At 34.7% G+C, this 15,002-nt stretch overlaps 2 protein-coding genes across 6 annotated transcripts in view; one reads left to right on the forward strand and one right to left on the reverse strand.

Moving 5' to 3' along the window:
* Positions 1 to 2,681, forward strand: part of ZUP1 (zinc finger containing ubiquitin peptidase 1) — a 22,955-nt gene extending 20,274 nt beyond the window's left edge. For all 4 annotated transcript variants that reach the window (XM_068551163.1, XM_068551166.1, XM_068551164.1 and 1 more), the window contains exons 9-10: positions 690 to 910; positions 2,445 to 2,681. In XM_068551163.1, coding sequence (XP_068407264.1) covers positions 690 to 910; positions 2,445 to 2,492 — 269 coding nt within the window. In that variant the 3' untranslated portion in view covers positions 2,493 to 2,681. The remainder of the gene's footprint in view (positions 1 to 689; positions 911 to 2,444) is intronic.
* Positions 2,612 to 15,002, reverse strand: part of RSPH4A (radial spoke head component 4A) — an 18,518-nt gene continuing 6,127 nt past the window's right edge. The window contains exons 3-6 of one of the 2 annotated variants that reach the window (XM_068551161.1): positions 11,686 to 12,414; positions 10,459 to 10,609; positions 7,099 to 7,216; positions 2,612 to 5,587 (exon numbers count right to left, since the gene is read on the reverse strand). In XM_068551161.1, the coding sequence (XP_068407262.1) occupies positions 5,350 to 5,587; positions 7,099 to 7,216; positions 10,459 to 10,609; positions 11,686 to 12,414 (1,236 nt within the window). In that variant the 3' untranslated portion in view covers positions 2,612 to 5,349. The remainder of the gene's footprint in view (positions 5,588 to 7,098; positions 7,217 to 10,458; positions 10,610 to 11,685; positions 12,415 to 15,002) is intronic. The other variant, XM_068551162.1, reaches the window with a different exon arrangement.

The raw sequence follows: 15,002 nt of genomic DNA on the forward strand, positions 1-15,002 counted from the left end.
CTCCATGAAGGCAGAAGTGTTTGTTTTGTTTGCTTTTGTATCGCTAACTGCATGGAATAGTGCCTGGCATATGGATATTTCATAAAATTTGTCGAATGGATGATTTGGATTGACAGGAGGAAGGAGAAGTAAATATTAGGAATTTCATCGTTTAGTATACAAGCTAGAAAGTTTTAGCCCTTCCCATTGAAGTTCTAGTATATGTAAATTGACTTTTGTTTACCTTTTGGAACCATGAGAATTTTTGTTCTTCAGCAGGTAAATTTCAAATCCATTCATCTGAGATAATTTGAATAAGAAGGACTATGGGATTAGGAAAGAAAAACTAAAATATATGGCATAGTGAAAGTAGAATTTTTTGCCATGAAGCCTTTAGAAAACTAAAATTGAACAAAGAAAACTGAAGGTTAGGAAGTAGAACTGAACTCTCGTGTCTTAGAACTGAAAGAACTCAGATAACCTCTACGTCAGAGGGACTGACTGTATTTATATTCTAAACGCACGTGCACACATGCTATATATAGAAAGTATATATAGTGTGTATATATATGTGCGTGTGTATATATAGTAACTTACATCTGTATATAGCTGTACATATAGGTAGATATCACACACGCACACACACACACACACACACACACATATATATATATATATATATATATATATCTTATTTGATTTTTTGATAGGTCATAGTCAAACAGTTGTTGGAATTGAAGAGAGAAAAAACCGAACATTATGTCTACTAGTATTTGATCCTGGATGTCCTTCTCGAGAAATGCAGAAACTCTTAAAACAAGACACAGAAGCTAGCAGTGTCAAGCAACTTCGGAAATTTGTGGGGAATTTAAAACATAAGCAGTACCAGATAGTGGCAGTAGAGGGTGTTCTTTCTTCAGAGGAGAAAATTGTAAGTATCTAAATATTTATTATGTGAAGCTTGGACAGGTTGAACTTCAGAGTATAAAATTTTTAGCTAACTCCTAACACCTCATTCTATAACATTAGGTTGGCAAAGATATTTTGTATGTCATTTAATTTCTGGAATGGACTTCTTTAAATTTCAAATGGTACCTAATTTTGTCAAATATTTTACTTGGAGCTTCATAAAAATATTTAATTTTATAATACATAATTTAATTTTTAGTGTCAGGGGAGTAATGAAAAATGACAACATATATGGTAAGAGAAAGCTAACTTAATCCAAGGAGTTCTAACTCATATTGGTCTCATAGTTACTGTTCATTAAATGTGATTCTAGTGATTCCTGAGGCTCTATGTTAGGCACTTGGATATGTTGGATGAACTATTGGAGATATATATATCACACTATTGAGAGAGTGAAGTACTCTAATAGGGACATTTTTTTCTTTAAGATTCGAGAACTGTGCATACACGTACACTTACTTACTGGATATATACAATTCCAGAAATTAACTTCAGTACAGTTACCTCTTTATCCCTTGCATATTTAAGTGATGAGTAGTACATTATAGAAGAATTCCTAGGAATTGGAAACCCTCCACTTGTATAAACTGAAGCTATGTGGTAGCATATCAAGTCTAGAAAATACACAGTTCTCAAATCTTAAAGAAAAAAAAAAGTCCCTATTAGAGTACTTCACATTTGTTTCCCTCTAAAGAGAGAAGAGATAAGAGCAGTAGAAAGGAGCGTTTATGAAGAATAATAGGATCATGAGGGAAAGGACTAAAATTGTTTGAAATGAGAGATAGAGCTAGAGTAATCTTTTCAGCATCACAACTTGGGATATAAAGGCAAGGACTGTTTAAGAGATTCTTCAGTTTAATTACAATACATTAGAGGTTTCATTGCAATGACTTAAATACCAAAATTGCATTCATTTTTTTCACCCTATCATTAATTTGGCTGAATAAAGTTAGAGGTTAATTTTAACTGTTATAAAATACCAAGATGCTTGTTCACCAATATACAGATAACTTTTGACATCATAGGTGGGGTTAAGATGTTATGGAAAAGCCCAAGTGAACTTTTTGGCCGACCTAATATCATGGAGTCTAGCTGCACATTTTATTTAGCTGTTATCTTTCTGGTCTTGGAAAGTGAGACCTTGGTGGTGTTTCTCTGCTTGTAACCCTATCTCTATCTCTCCTTCTCTCTGTTTTTACCTCTCTCTGACTTTTGAGCCAGGATTTTTACTTTTGATTCATTATTCCATAAAAAAGGTGATATTTTCTTTTTAATTCTTTGTGTTTTGTCTTAATCTAGAATTTTCTTTAATTTTTTAATGGATTGGCTTTAAAAATGTTTTTCCTAATTTCCTAACTTTGAAGTTGTAATATTCCTTAAGGAATTTTCATTATCTTGGAAAAAATTCCAGATTTTTTTGTATTATATAATTAATACATATTTTAATTAATTGACTTCTCCCTTACTATTAATATTTTTTAAAATTTCTTTTCAAGGCCAGGAGACAAGCTTCTCAAGTCTTTACAGCCGAGAAGATCCCTTGAAGAAGTAAGCATTTCAGTGATTGTGGAATTTTACTTTATTTTCCAAATTCAGATATTAAACTTTTAATACAACGTATGAATCTCTGAATTCTCTAAATACTCCATTTATAATTTAATTTCTAAAATTCTAAATTATACCTTTAGTACTCCATTGTTTAGTAGTTATTCCAATAAAATATCTTGTTTGCATTGTGGGTTTTATATTTCTTGTCTTATCCATGTTTCAGAAACTGGTTTTGTTTTATAGTCACATGACTATTGGGTTCTTACTTGTGTTAGATATTCTCAGTATTTTGCGTGTATTAATTAGTTTAATCTAGAAAATAGTTCTGTGAGACAAGTACTGTTATTAGCCTGTGAGGAAGCTGAAACTCTGAGAGATTAGTAATTTACCCAAGAAAGTGGTCATAATCCAGAGTGTGAACCCAGACTGCACACCTCCAAGCTCTTACCATTATAGCATTCTGCTTTCTTCTGTTATTATATATGTAATGAAATTCCCTCCTCACTACTTAGAAATAACCTTAATATTTAATAGGCATAGCTCTAAAAAGAGGGATTTGCTTTTGTTAAATATTTACACTCGTACTTATACAACTGTGATGTAGAGTGTTGTGTTTAAAGTGTCCTGTAGGAAAGAAACTTTCAGATTCATGTTGGATTTGCCATGTAAGGTTGCAAGCTAGAATCCTACTCTGGCCAATTTAAGCAGAAGAGAATTCATTCAAATTATCAGAAGCTCACAGAATCCGTAGGTAACTAGGGAACTCTGCTAGAACAAAGGCAACAGTAGGGGCTAGAATATGGCATAATTTACAGTAGGGTCAATCAGGTTAGGAGCAGAGGTAGAAAGTCTGCTCAAGTTTCAGATTCCAGAAAGGGCACATCTGATTAGCATGTGACCATAAGCCATAGGACAGAGGCAATTTCTCAAAAGGAAATCCGGGTAGATGAAGAAATGGATATTAAATAACAAAAAAGAAAAGCAGTAAGTGTCTACTACCCCATGAAAAAACGAACAAGAACTTATTTGAATGAAGTTCTATAAATATTATTTATGGCATCAAATACAGAAAGTTGCACTCCAAGAATGAATAATATGTATAGCTGATTCACTTTCTTATAAAGCAGAAACTAACACACCATTGTAAAGCAATTATACTCCAATAAAGATGTTAAAAAAAAAAAGTTAGTGTGTATTAACAGCAAGAACTGACAAAACCATAAACTTCATATTCTTAAAAAATAATAATAATAATGTCAGCTGGAAAATTCTGGAAACCGTCGTTTCTAATATTCTGTCATCCAGACTGGTAAACAGGTTTCTACTCTATATCCCCATGCAGTTACGCTCCTTCATGCCATCATTATCTCTTACCTAGACAATGTAATAACCTCCTAAATGGTCTCCCTGTCTTGATCCTCTGTCAGTCCATCTTCCACACGGAAGCCAAACCGTTCTAAAATACAAATGCGATTTTGTGACTTCTAGTTGAGTCCTCTTCATTGCTCATGGTTAAAATCCAAACATCCCACACAATCTGGGCCCTGCATACCTCTCCGGTTTCATCTCTCACCACTCTCAAAGTTTCACTCCTTTCAGCCTAAAGACCTTTGCCAAAATACAGCTGGTGCTGCCTAGGGCCCTTACCCCCTTAGTTCTCCTCTTAGAAGGGCTTCCGCTTAGAAATGCTTCCTGAACTGCTCAAGTTTGGATTAAATGCACCTTCTAAGTGTTTGATAAGCAACGTTCCTCAAAGTATAGATTGCTGAGCTGCAAACCACCAGTCTGTGACAAGATAATTATAGAAGTTACAATTGCTGACATACTTTTATTCTATTTTACACAGATAATAGCCATGGATTAGAAGTTTTGTGTGTTTTTTTTTTTAATTGGTTCTTCACCACAGAGTTTGACAGACACTATCCTATGGTATAATATTTGTATCACAATACCTGCTATTCTAATTATCTACCTTTATACGTTTCCCTCCTTGAATGTAAGCGCTAAGATTTCAGGAGCAATGTCTAGTTTTTAACAGTAGCCCCACAGTGCCTGGCACATCACATATAGAACTTAAAAATACTATTTTGGTGAATGGAAATAACTAATTTTAGAAAAGCAGTGGTAGAAAATATCAGTTTGAAGTCTTTGGATGTCCCAGCTAGCCATCTCTGTGCAAATTGTTTTCCCTGAAATCAGATAAAACCAATTTCTATAGGATGAAAGAAGTTACATTGAGACATTTCTTTAAGAAGCAACAAGTAAAAGAGTTAAAAAATTTGAGTGTTCCCACAGTCTTTGAGCAGGTGGTGGAGTTATATATCCTCTCCCCACAGGGGGGGAATATATATATAGATGTACATACATACACACAATATTTGCACACAGTATCACAGATTGCTTAAGAACACATGCTCTAATTTAGTTATTATCAATATTTTTGGTCTCAGTATTCCTTGATGCTCAAAAAATATTTAAGTTCCCAAGGAGCTTTTGTGGGTTATTTCCATGTTTGCCGTATTAGAAATTCAACCTGAGACTTAAAAAAAAAGAAAGAAAAAAATATAGAGGCACATATTCCATTAGCTGCAGCCATCAGAACAGTAATGTAAGAAAATGTCATTTAGCCTCTGAAAAATCCATTGAGTATCTTTCTAAAAGTAAATGTTAATAGTTCCACATACGAAATTCCAAATTTCATATTTTCAAGGAATGATAGTTTGCACATCAGTAGTTGCCTATATATATATATATATAGGCAACTATATATATATATATATATATATATATATCAGTCCCAAATAAGGAGTATATGTGTATCAGTCTCATAAGACTGAGCTAATTTTATTTTTATTAGTCATAGTCATCTTCCTCATCTTCATCTTCCTCAGTTTCTTCATTTTCCTCTGTTGAATTTACAGCTGCTTCTTGTGCAGCCCTGAAAGCCTGCTCCTCTTCCACACTAGGGTCATCCATTTCTGTAATTTCTGGTGCACTGGGGTACTCTTGATAAACTGGTGGTGGAACTGGAGGTGTATAGCTGTCTGGACTATATTTATGACCCCAGCCTATGTAGAAATTTTCAAACTTTCTGTAAGTTAAAAAAAAAAAATGTAGATCATTGTATAATTTTTCAGTAAGAAAAATTGATCCTTCTTTTCTGTAAGGATACGGTACTTAGAGTATCATAGTCCCATAATGTTAAAACAATACAGAATATTTTAAATGCATTAGAGATGAAATATCCCAAATGATTCTTCTACCACAGGGAATTACTATGATCCAAACTGCTTAAGAAAACATAGGGCCAGACCCTGTCAAAATGTACCCTACACCTGGACCACAGCCTTTCATCTTTTAATTATTTTCAGAAAAACAAAACAAAGCAACGAAGTTAAAAATTACATACCTTCCTTAGAGTTAGAAAGACTTAAGAAGTTGCCAACCTTGAAAACTCTTGGCTAGGTAAGAAGTCGGGCTTGTGGTTAACAACCTATGTGTGATTTTTCAGGTCCATCCTTGAGCAATTACAAAAGCTTTACCTAGTTAGGCCTCACGGGGGGAAAACTGCCCTCTCCACCCCAGACTTGGTGCATAGCCAGTGCACTGCAACCTCTAAGAGAGTGTTGTGGTCAAGGATCCTGGCCCCTCTGGCCTGTCATGCTCTTAACACAATTGTGTTCCTGGCCCAGGTGCCTTCATTCCCAGGCCTTTTCATCTGAGGCCTTCAGCAGAGGTCTTCTTCAGACCCCTTTGCCAAGGCTTCCTAATGAGGGTTGGGTGAGATAAGGGGAGACTTTATAGACACTTTCCCCTACTCTTGACTCAGTACCCAGTACTTTTCCCTAGCCCTCCCCACCTTTCTCTGGTCACAGGTCCTTAAAACTGCAAGAGCCTTATGTGGGGACTTCCTTGTCACTGAGATGACCCCACAACTCTGCTGACCCATCTGACCTTCCACCAGTGTGCCATTCCATGGGGGCAAATGAAATGGGGTGGGGGGAGGGGAGGAATCAGTCCTTCAGCTTGGTTACACCATCACAGTAAGTGATTAAAGGCTTAACATTTTCATTTCTGGCTTGTTGCTTTAATGGCTACTCTGACATTTGGCCGCTCAGCTCTCCAGCTCAGCCGAGCTTCTGACACTAGGTTATTAAGTAAGAAATGGAAGCATAAGACAAATGAAAGTGTATGCTCTGGGTGAGGAATAAAGGACGTTTACTATCCTGTTATCCTAATTCTTTTGAAAGTGATAGCCTAAATCATACATATTTTAAGTTATCTTTTATCAAGATATCCAACAAAAATGATGAGATTTAAACTAATTTAAATACTGCTTAGAATTACCTCCATGAAATGAATATCAATTACTCAAATAATCATAGAAGAAAAACCATATTTTAGCCCCATTAATTGGATAATTCAGATGAAAAGGCAGAAGTCTGAATTACTCTAATGTTCTAAATTTGATGCCTTGTTGTATAAGATGGATGTTGTTTGAATTAATCTTATGCCATACACACTTGACATTCCAGTGATAACTTATAATTTCCAGAAGTTAAATAATCAAAATAATAGCCTTGTAAGTTGTCACATACTTACTTGCCATTGGAAAAGGCATATGCTCCAGTCCAAAGGTTGGATCTAAGGACTGCAATAGCATATTGAGGAATGAGATTTGAGGATAACCATGCTGTCCAAGGCGGTGTATTCTGGATCTCTGTAAACCAAAGAGAAATTCAAAATAGACTTAACTCCTAAATAGACAAGGATATACTGTGTAACAGGAAAGCTGTATTTATAAATCTTAAAACACACACTTGACATAAAGTTAAAACATTAGCAGCTTAACATAAGATCAAGAGGGTATTATATGAACGTTGTAGAAAAATGAAATTTGAAAAAAAAATGTGTGTACACATATATATATGTACACACACACACATATGTGTATATATATATATGTGTGTGTGTGTGTGTACATTTGTAAAGCAGAGAAAATAAGTTTTACAAGAGGAGGCCTATGTGGCGGAGGGAAAAATACATGATGACCAAATCATTATTATGAAAGAGAGCTAGGGTTATAAGCATGAATGCTCCAAAACTGAATAGGAAGAAAAAAAGAATATGAAAACAATAGTAGATTAGAAAAAAAAAACAGTACCTCATATTTTAACTACGTCATGTGTTTATGATCTGTAGAATGCAAAACAAGAATGATAAAAAAGATAACTATCAGCATTTCCACTAAGAGGTAGAGCCACCTTATACTTCCTCTGCAGTGCACTCCTGCAACCTCTGTCCTAGACAGTTCTTGGTGGGGCCAGCTACATTACATTCTTTATTCCCACCATGTACTGTAGTGTGTGTGTGTGTGTGTGTGTGTGTGTGTGTGTGTGTGTGTACACAGGTTTCCCCTGCTATCCAAAAGTAGAGCATTCCTATGAAACCTTTTGTAAGCTGAAATGACATAGAGCGAAGAAGCAATTACCTTAGGACACATCTTGCTAATGGATTGACAAGATTAACTGAGATAAAGCATAGAAGCTCACAAGCACAGTTCAAAGCTATGGCAACTTGATGCTGAGATGCTGCGTGGAGTTCCTGGAGAAGGAGCTTGGAGGTGCCCCTCTGACAGACTGAAGTGTGTGCTGCTTCTGTAACTGCTCACTGCAAAACAAGTGCTGAACGCTATTTTTGCCTTTTTTTTTTTTTTTCTTCGTAATAAGAGAAAATCCTCTGGATTTCTATCAGTGAAAATAGTTACTAATGTAGTTCTCTCATAAAAGCAAAGTGGTGGAGGCTATCTTTTGAAAAGCAGGAAATACCTGTGTATATATACATATATAGTATCAATATATAGAGAGTATTTGGTATATATATAAAAATATATATTACATTGTATACATACATAGTACGGCATACCTTGTTTTATTGTGCTTAACAGGTATGGAGTTTTTTACAAATTGAAATTCTGTGGCAACCCTGCATCAAGCAAGTCTGTTGACATCATTTTTTCCAACAGCATTTGCTCACCTTGTGTCTCTGTAACATTTTGGTAGTTCTCTCAGTATTTCAAACTTTTTCATTATTATTGTATTTGTTATGGTGATCTGTGATCAGTGATCTTTAATGTTACTATTGTAATTGTTTTGGGGTACCACAGACCATGCCCATGTAAAACAGATAACTTAATTCTATAAATATTGTGTGTGTTCTGACTGCTCCAACAATGGTGAATTACGTTGTGCACCAGGAACTAATATTGTGCTGTAGGTCAATTATACTTCAAAACAAACAAAAAAGCTCATAAAAAAAGAGATCAGATTTGTGATTACCAGAGATGGTGGGTTGTCGGAGGGGGAATTGAAATTGAAGGAAGGTCGTCAAAAGGTACAAACATCCTAATAAGTAGGTACTAGGGATGTCATGTACAACATGATTAATATAATTAACACTGATGTGTGTTATATATGAAAGGTGTGAATAGAGTAAATCCTGAGAGTTCTCGTCACATCACAAGGAAAATGTTTTTTCTTTTTTCTTTTTTAACTATATGAGATAATGGGTGGTGACTAAACTTATTGTGGTAATCATTTTGTGATGTATTTTAGTCAAATCATTATGTCTTACACCTTAAACTTATACAGTGCTGTATGTCAATTATATCAATAAAACTGGAAGGAAAAAATAAATAAATGGGAGAATTTAACAAATAAAATTAAAAAAAGAAAAAAGAAAACCTGGAAAGGATTCACCTTTCTAGATGCCTTTAAGAACATATATGATTCATGGGAAGTGGTCAAAATATCAACATTAACAGGAGTTTGGAAGACATTGATTCCAACTCTCATGGATGACTTTGAGGGGATCAAGACTTCAGTTGGAGGAAGTAATTGCAGATGTGGAAATAGCAAGAGAACTGTAATTAGAAGTGGTGCCTGAAGATGTGACTGAATTGCTGCAATCTCATGATAAAACTTGAATGGATAAGGAGTTGCTTCTTATGGATGAACAAAGACAGTGGTTTCTTGACATGGACATGGAATCTACTCCTGGTGAAGATGCTGTGAAGATTGTTGAAACGAATACAAAGGATTTACAATATGACATAAACTTAGCTGATAAAGCAGTGGCAGAGTTTGAGAAGATTGACTTCAATTTTGAAAGAAGTTCTGTGAGTAAAATGCTATCAAACAGCTTTGCATGCTACTGAGAAATCGTTTGTGAAAGGAAAAGTCAATGTGGTAAACTTCCTTGTCGTCTTATTTTAAGACCCCAACCTTCACCAACCACCACCCTGATTAGTCACCAGCCATCAACATCAAGGCAAGACTCTCCACCAGTAAAAAGATTATGAGTCGCTGAAGGCTCAGATGATGGTTAGCATTTTTTAGCAATACAATATTTTTTCTTCCAGTTTGATCTCTTTTTCTTTGAGTTTGCATGTATATTTGTGTTTTTTTTTAACTATAATTGACCTACAACACTATGTTCCTGTTGCACAACATAGTGATTTTTTTCTATACATTTCAAAATGATCACCACGACAAGTTTAGCCACTTTGTATGTCACCATACAAAGACCTTTTTATTTGGACTATATTCCCCACACTGTACATTTCATACCCTTGACTCATTTATTTTGTAACTGGAAGTTTGTACCTCTTAATCTCCCTCACCTAATTCTCTCATCCCCCCACAATACAGTATTTTTTAATTAAGGTATGTACATATTTTGGGAAATAATGTTATTGCACACTTAATAGACTACAGTAGAGTGTAAACAAAACTTTTACATGCACTGGGAAACCAAAAAATTATTGACTCACTTTATTGCAGTGGTCTGGAATTTATCCCGCAATACCTCCAAGGTCTGCTTGTATGTACATGTGTACATACTTATGTATGCCTATACACACACACACACACACACACACACATATAGTGTGTGTAAAATTACCTAAATCTTCAGAGATTGGTGTCAAGAGAGGAGGCCCTACTTCCTGTTCTATGTAGTCAGGCTCTTCTCTTTCTTCTTCTTCTTCTTCTTCTTCTTCTGCTTCTTCTTCCTCCTCACTTTTTTGTATGGGGTTGAACCAATTACAGCGACCCTGGGTATAAATATTGGAAGATTTAGTAGTCTAACAAGGACCTTAAAATATCAAAATATTCTTTTGGATTGAAGTAATTATCTGCATGACATCCCATTATGTGGCATATTGATCATTCATTCAACATATATTTACCAAAAGCTGTTTTGATCAATGTTATTTTAAGCAAAAGACTGTACTATTTATTTCAAGAATCTGCCCACTTCTTGAAGTTACAGAACATTTATATATTAAAATCATTAGAACCTTAGTGAAGAAGGTAGTAATGCATTTTACTGATTTATGTGAAGGTAAGGTACTATTATTATTATTAATAACAAAAATGTGATAATAAGATTAGGTATGGAGTTTGGGGCTTATAATTTCTCATTTAATTAACTCATCTAGAGGTATTTAAGAATATCTCTTATGTACATCAAAGTATGATGAAGATTTTCTACCTGCAGAGGAGACAGTTTAACAGATTGATTAAGAGTATGGACTCTGGATCCATTCTGCCCATTCACATCTGACCCTGTTGTTTATTAGCTGTATTCCCCTTGTGACATTTCCTAAACCCTCTGCCTTAATTTCCTCCTCTGTAAAATAAGGATATTAGTCTTTCATACAGTTGTGAGTTTTAAATGAGATAATACATATAAAGTGCTATTAAGAACAACTGGCAGAATAGGTTCTATGTAACTGCTATAGAACACTGTTTACTTGTTTTTGTTAGAATCTTTTATCATTCTTGGCAAAATAAGTTCCTTGTATTATAAAAATAGAATAAAAGAACTCTTACCAAAATTAATGTACCATCTATATTTAACATATAAAAAATAATTTCACAACACACCTAAATCTAAATCCTTATGTAACTTGTCAAATACTCCATAGAAATATTTATTTTATTTACATTTGGATCACAGGTCTATACTACTTGGCAATTATACAGTACTCTGTGTTTTCACTAGGTTTTTTAATTGTCTCTGTCTGGAGTCTGAAGGCCTTTGTCTTGTATATATTGTATGCATTGTAGACAGAATTAATAAATATTTGCTGACTAGATGATAGACTGAGAATTGCAAAGCCCCTACCTGAGGGAGTATATGTTGTACATGATGAACCCAATTGGATAGGGATTCCACTAGATCAATCACTTGGATGCCTTCAAAATCAGGGTTTTCTTCAAAGCTATCTCGCCTGCCTTCTGTTTCTTCCTCCTCTTCTTCTTCTTCACCAAAATGATAGAATCCTAGAGGGCTGACATGAGTCCCTGCTGAAATTCTGGCAATTTGTGCTCGTAAGTAATTACTCTCATTTCCTGGGAAGGGTGGGTAGCTTATGATGGGGGCATCCAATCGCCCAGTGAAAAATTTCTTGATTTTTCTTGCAATAACAATTTGTGCAGGTGTAACTGCTGGTAAATTCACCCATGGTCTTCCTGGTTCATTGCAAACAAAATAGACATATTTGTTGGCACCTCTTCTGCTTTCTTCCTTTGGAATAGCCTGTGGGGCCTTGTAAAAGGACCTTGGTAATTCATCTTCATCAGCTTCACTGTCTCCATTGTCCCTCTCTTCAGGTACATCTTCCTCTTCCACCTCCTCTTCATCTTCTCCCTCATGGAATTCCACTTCAGCTACAATATAATTCATTTCCAGACCTAAGATCTTACCCCAGAAACGACATTTTTGGATTGGGTGGGTGTCAGTAAGCTGCTTGAGGGCAAGAAATATGCGATAAGTCTCATCTGTGCCCAAACCAACTCCAGCTTGTTCAAAATAAAAAGCTGACTCCATTACATTTGGAAGAGAGTGTTCTGCCTGGGAATACAATTGCTGTGATTAATATTTTATCCATAAGAGAACTGCTTGCAGTCTACATTAATGTGATCCCTATTTTTAAAAGCCATAACATTTTTCACAGAACTAGAATAATTAATTCTAAAATTTATATGGAACTACAGAAGACCCAGAATTGCCAAAGCAATCCTGAGGAAAAAACAAAGCTGGAGGTATAACCCTCCCAGACTTCAGACAATACTACAATGCTATAGTAATCAAATCAGCATGGTATTGGCACAAAAACAGACATATAGATCAATGGAACAGAATAGAGAGCCCAGAAATAAACCCACACACCCATGGCCAATTAATCCACGACAAAGGAGATAAGAATATACAATGGAGAAAAGACAGTCTCTTCAGCAAGTGATATTGGGAAACCTGGACAGCTACATATAAATCAATGAAATTAGTACACTCCTTCACACCATATACAAAAATAAACTGAAAATGGCTTAAAGACCTGAATATAAGTCACAACACCATAAAACTCCTAGAAGAGAACATAGGCAAAACATTCTTGGACATAAATCATAGCATATTTTCTTAGATCAGTCTCCCAAGGCAAAAGAAATAAAAGCAAAAATAAACAAATGGGACCTAATCAAACTTACAAGCTTTTGCATAGCAAAGGTAAACATTAACAAAACATAAAGACAACCTAGGGAATGGGAGAAAGTATTTGCAAATAATGCTGCTGACAAGGGGTTAATATCCAAAACATACAAACAGTTCATACAACTCAATATCAAAAAACAAACAACCCAATCGGAAAATGGGCAGAAGACCTAAATAGACATTTCTCCAAAGAAGACATACAGATGGCCAACAGGCACATGAAAAGATGCTCAAAATCACTAATTATTAGAGACTACAAATCAAAACCACAATAGGTATCACCTCACACTGGTCAGAATAGCTATCATCAAAAAATCTACAAGGAGAAAAGGAACTCTCCTACACTGTTGGTGGGAATGTAAATTGGTGTAGCCACTATGGAAAACAGTATGGAGGTTCCTTAAAAAATTTAAAATAGAACCACCATATGATCCAGCAGTTCCATGCCTGGGTATGTATCTGAAGAAAACAAAGACACTAACTGCAAAAGATATGTGCACCCTGATGTTTATAGCAGCACTATTTACAATAGGCAAGACATGGAAACAACACAAGTTCCCATCAACAGACAACTGGTTTAAGAAGATGTGGTATGTGTATACAATGGAATACTACTCAGCCATAAGAATGAACTATTGCCATTTGCAGCAACATGGATGGACCTAGAGAATATCACACTAAGTGAAGTAAGACAGGGGAAGACAAATATTATATATCACTTATATGTAGAATCTAAAAACTAATGTAAATGAATCTATATACAAAACAGAAACAGACTCACAGACACAGAAAACAAATTTATGGTTACCAAAGGGGAAAGGGAGGGGAGGGATAAATTAAGAGTATGGGATTAACAGATACAAACTATTATACATAAAATAGATAAGCAACAAGGATTTACTGTATAACACAGGGAACTATATTCAATATCTTGTAATAACCTATCATGGAAAAAAAAAAGTCCAACATCCTCTCCTTATAAGAAGTATTTAAGTGGCCCCTTTAATATCTTGAAATAATAAAATATAGCATACAGTAATATGTATAAAATAGATAACCAATAAGAACCTGCTGTAGTAAAAAAAATAAAATAAAATTCAAAAAAAATAAAAAAAATAAAATGCCATATTTGCCAAATAAATAAATAAATATAGCAAAACCTACCTACAGATATTTAGAAAAAAATTTTTATAAATATATATTTATATATGTTTTTATATATTATCATACATTTACTAAATAAATATTTATAATATGGATATGGTAAGATATAGGGTAAATAAAAATCAATATGGGTGTAATATACAGGATAAATAAAAGGAATGTATAATAAGATAAATGCTCAGGCATGACTACATTTGAAGACATAATTTAGTCAGATGCTTGCTCTACTTATGATAAATAATTTTGGGTTTAAAATGAGAAAAGCAGAAATAATTCCAAAAAAGAAATACAGGAAAATAAAAACAGAGTCTCAAGTGAACTCTAGAAAAACATTTTTGAGAAAGTAGAAAATAACCTTAACTGAGCTAGGGATAACTTGGCAAGACAACCTTTAGACCCTGAGAAATTAAGAGCACTTTGCTCTTCTTACAAATGATCTGCTCTTATTTGTATTATAACTTGAGTTGAAAAATAGAGTGTCAAAATAAGCATAATGACTTTTTTCAATCCTAATCTCATCTGATTGTAAGACTGTTTCTTTGGGATCTATTGCACCACGCATTCTTGATCCTACTCTGTCCTCTATAACTATTTCTTCTTAGTCTTTTTAATTAATTGAGGCCTAAATATGGGTGTCCTCAAAATTTCAGTCATCTCATCACTCAGCACTTTATGCTTAGAAGATTTCTCCCACACCACCCCAAGTGATATGTGGTTTTTAAAATCTACTTCTCTCACTCTGACTTCTCTCCTACATTTCACACCCTTATTCCTAGCCAACTACG

This window comes from Eschrichtius robustus, chromosome 9 (assembly GCF_028021215.1).
Source record: "Eschrichtius robustus isolate mEscRob2 chromosome 9, mEscRob2.pri, whole genome shotgun sequence".
Lineage (NCBI taxonomy): Eukaryota > Metazoa > Chordata > Mammalia > Artiodactyla > Eschrichtiidae > Eschrichtius > Eschrichtius robustus.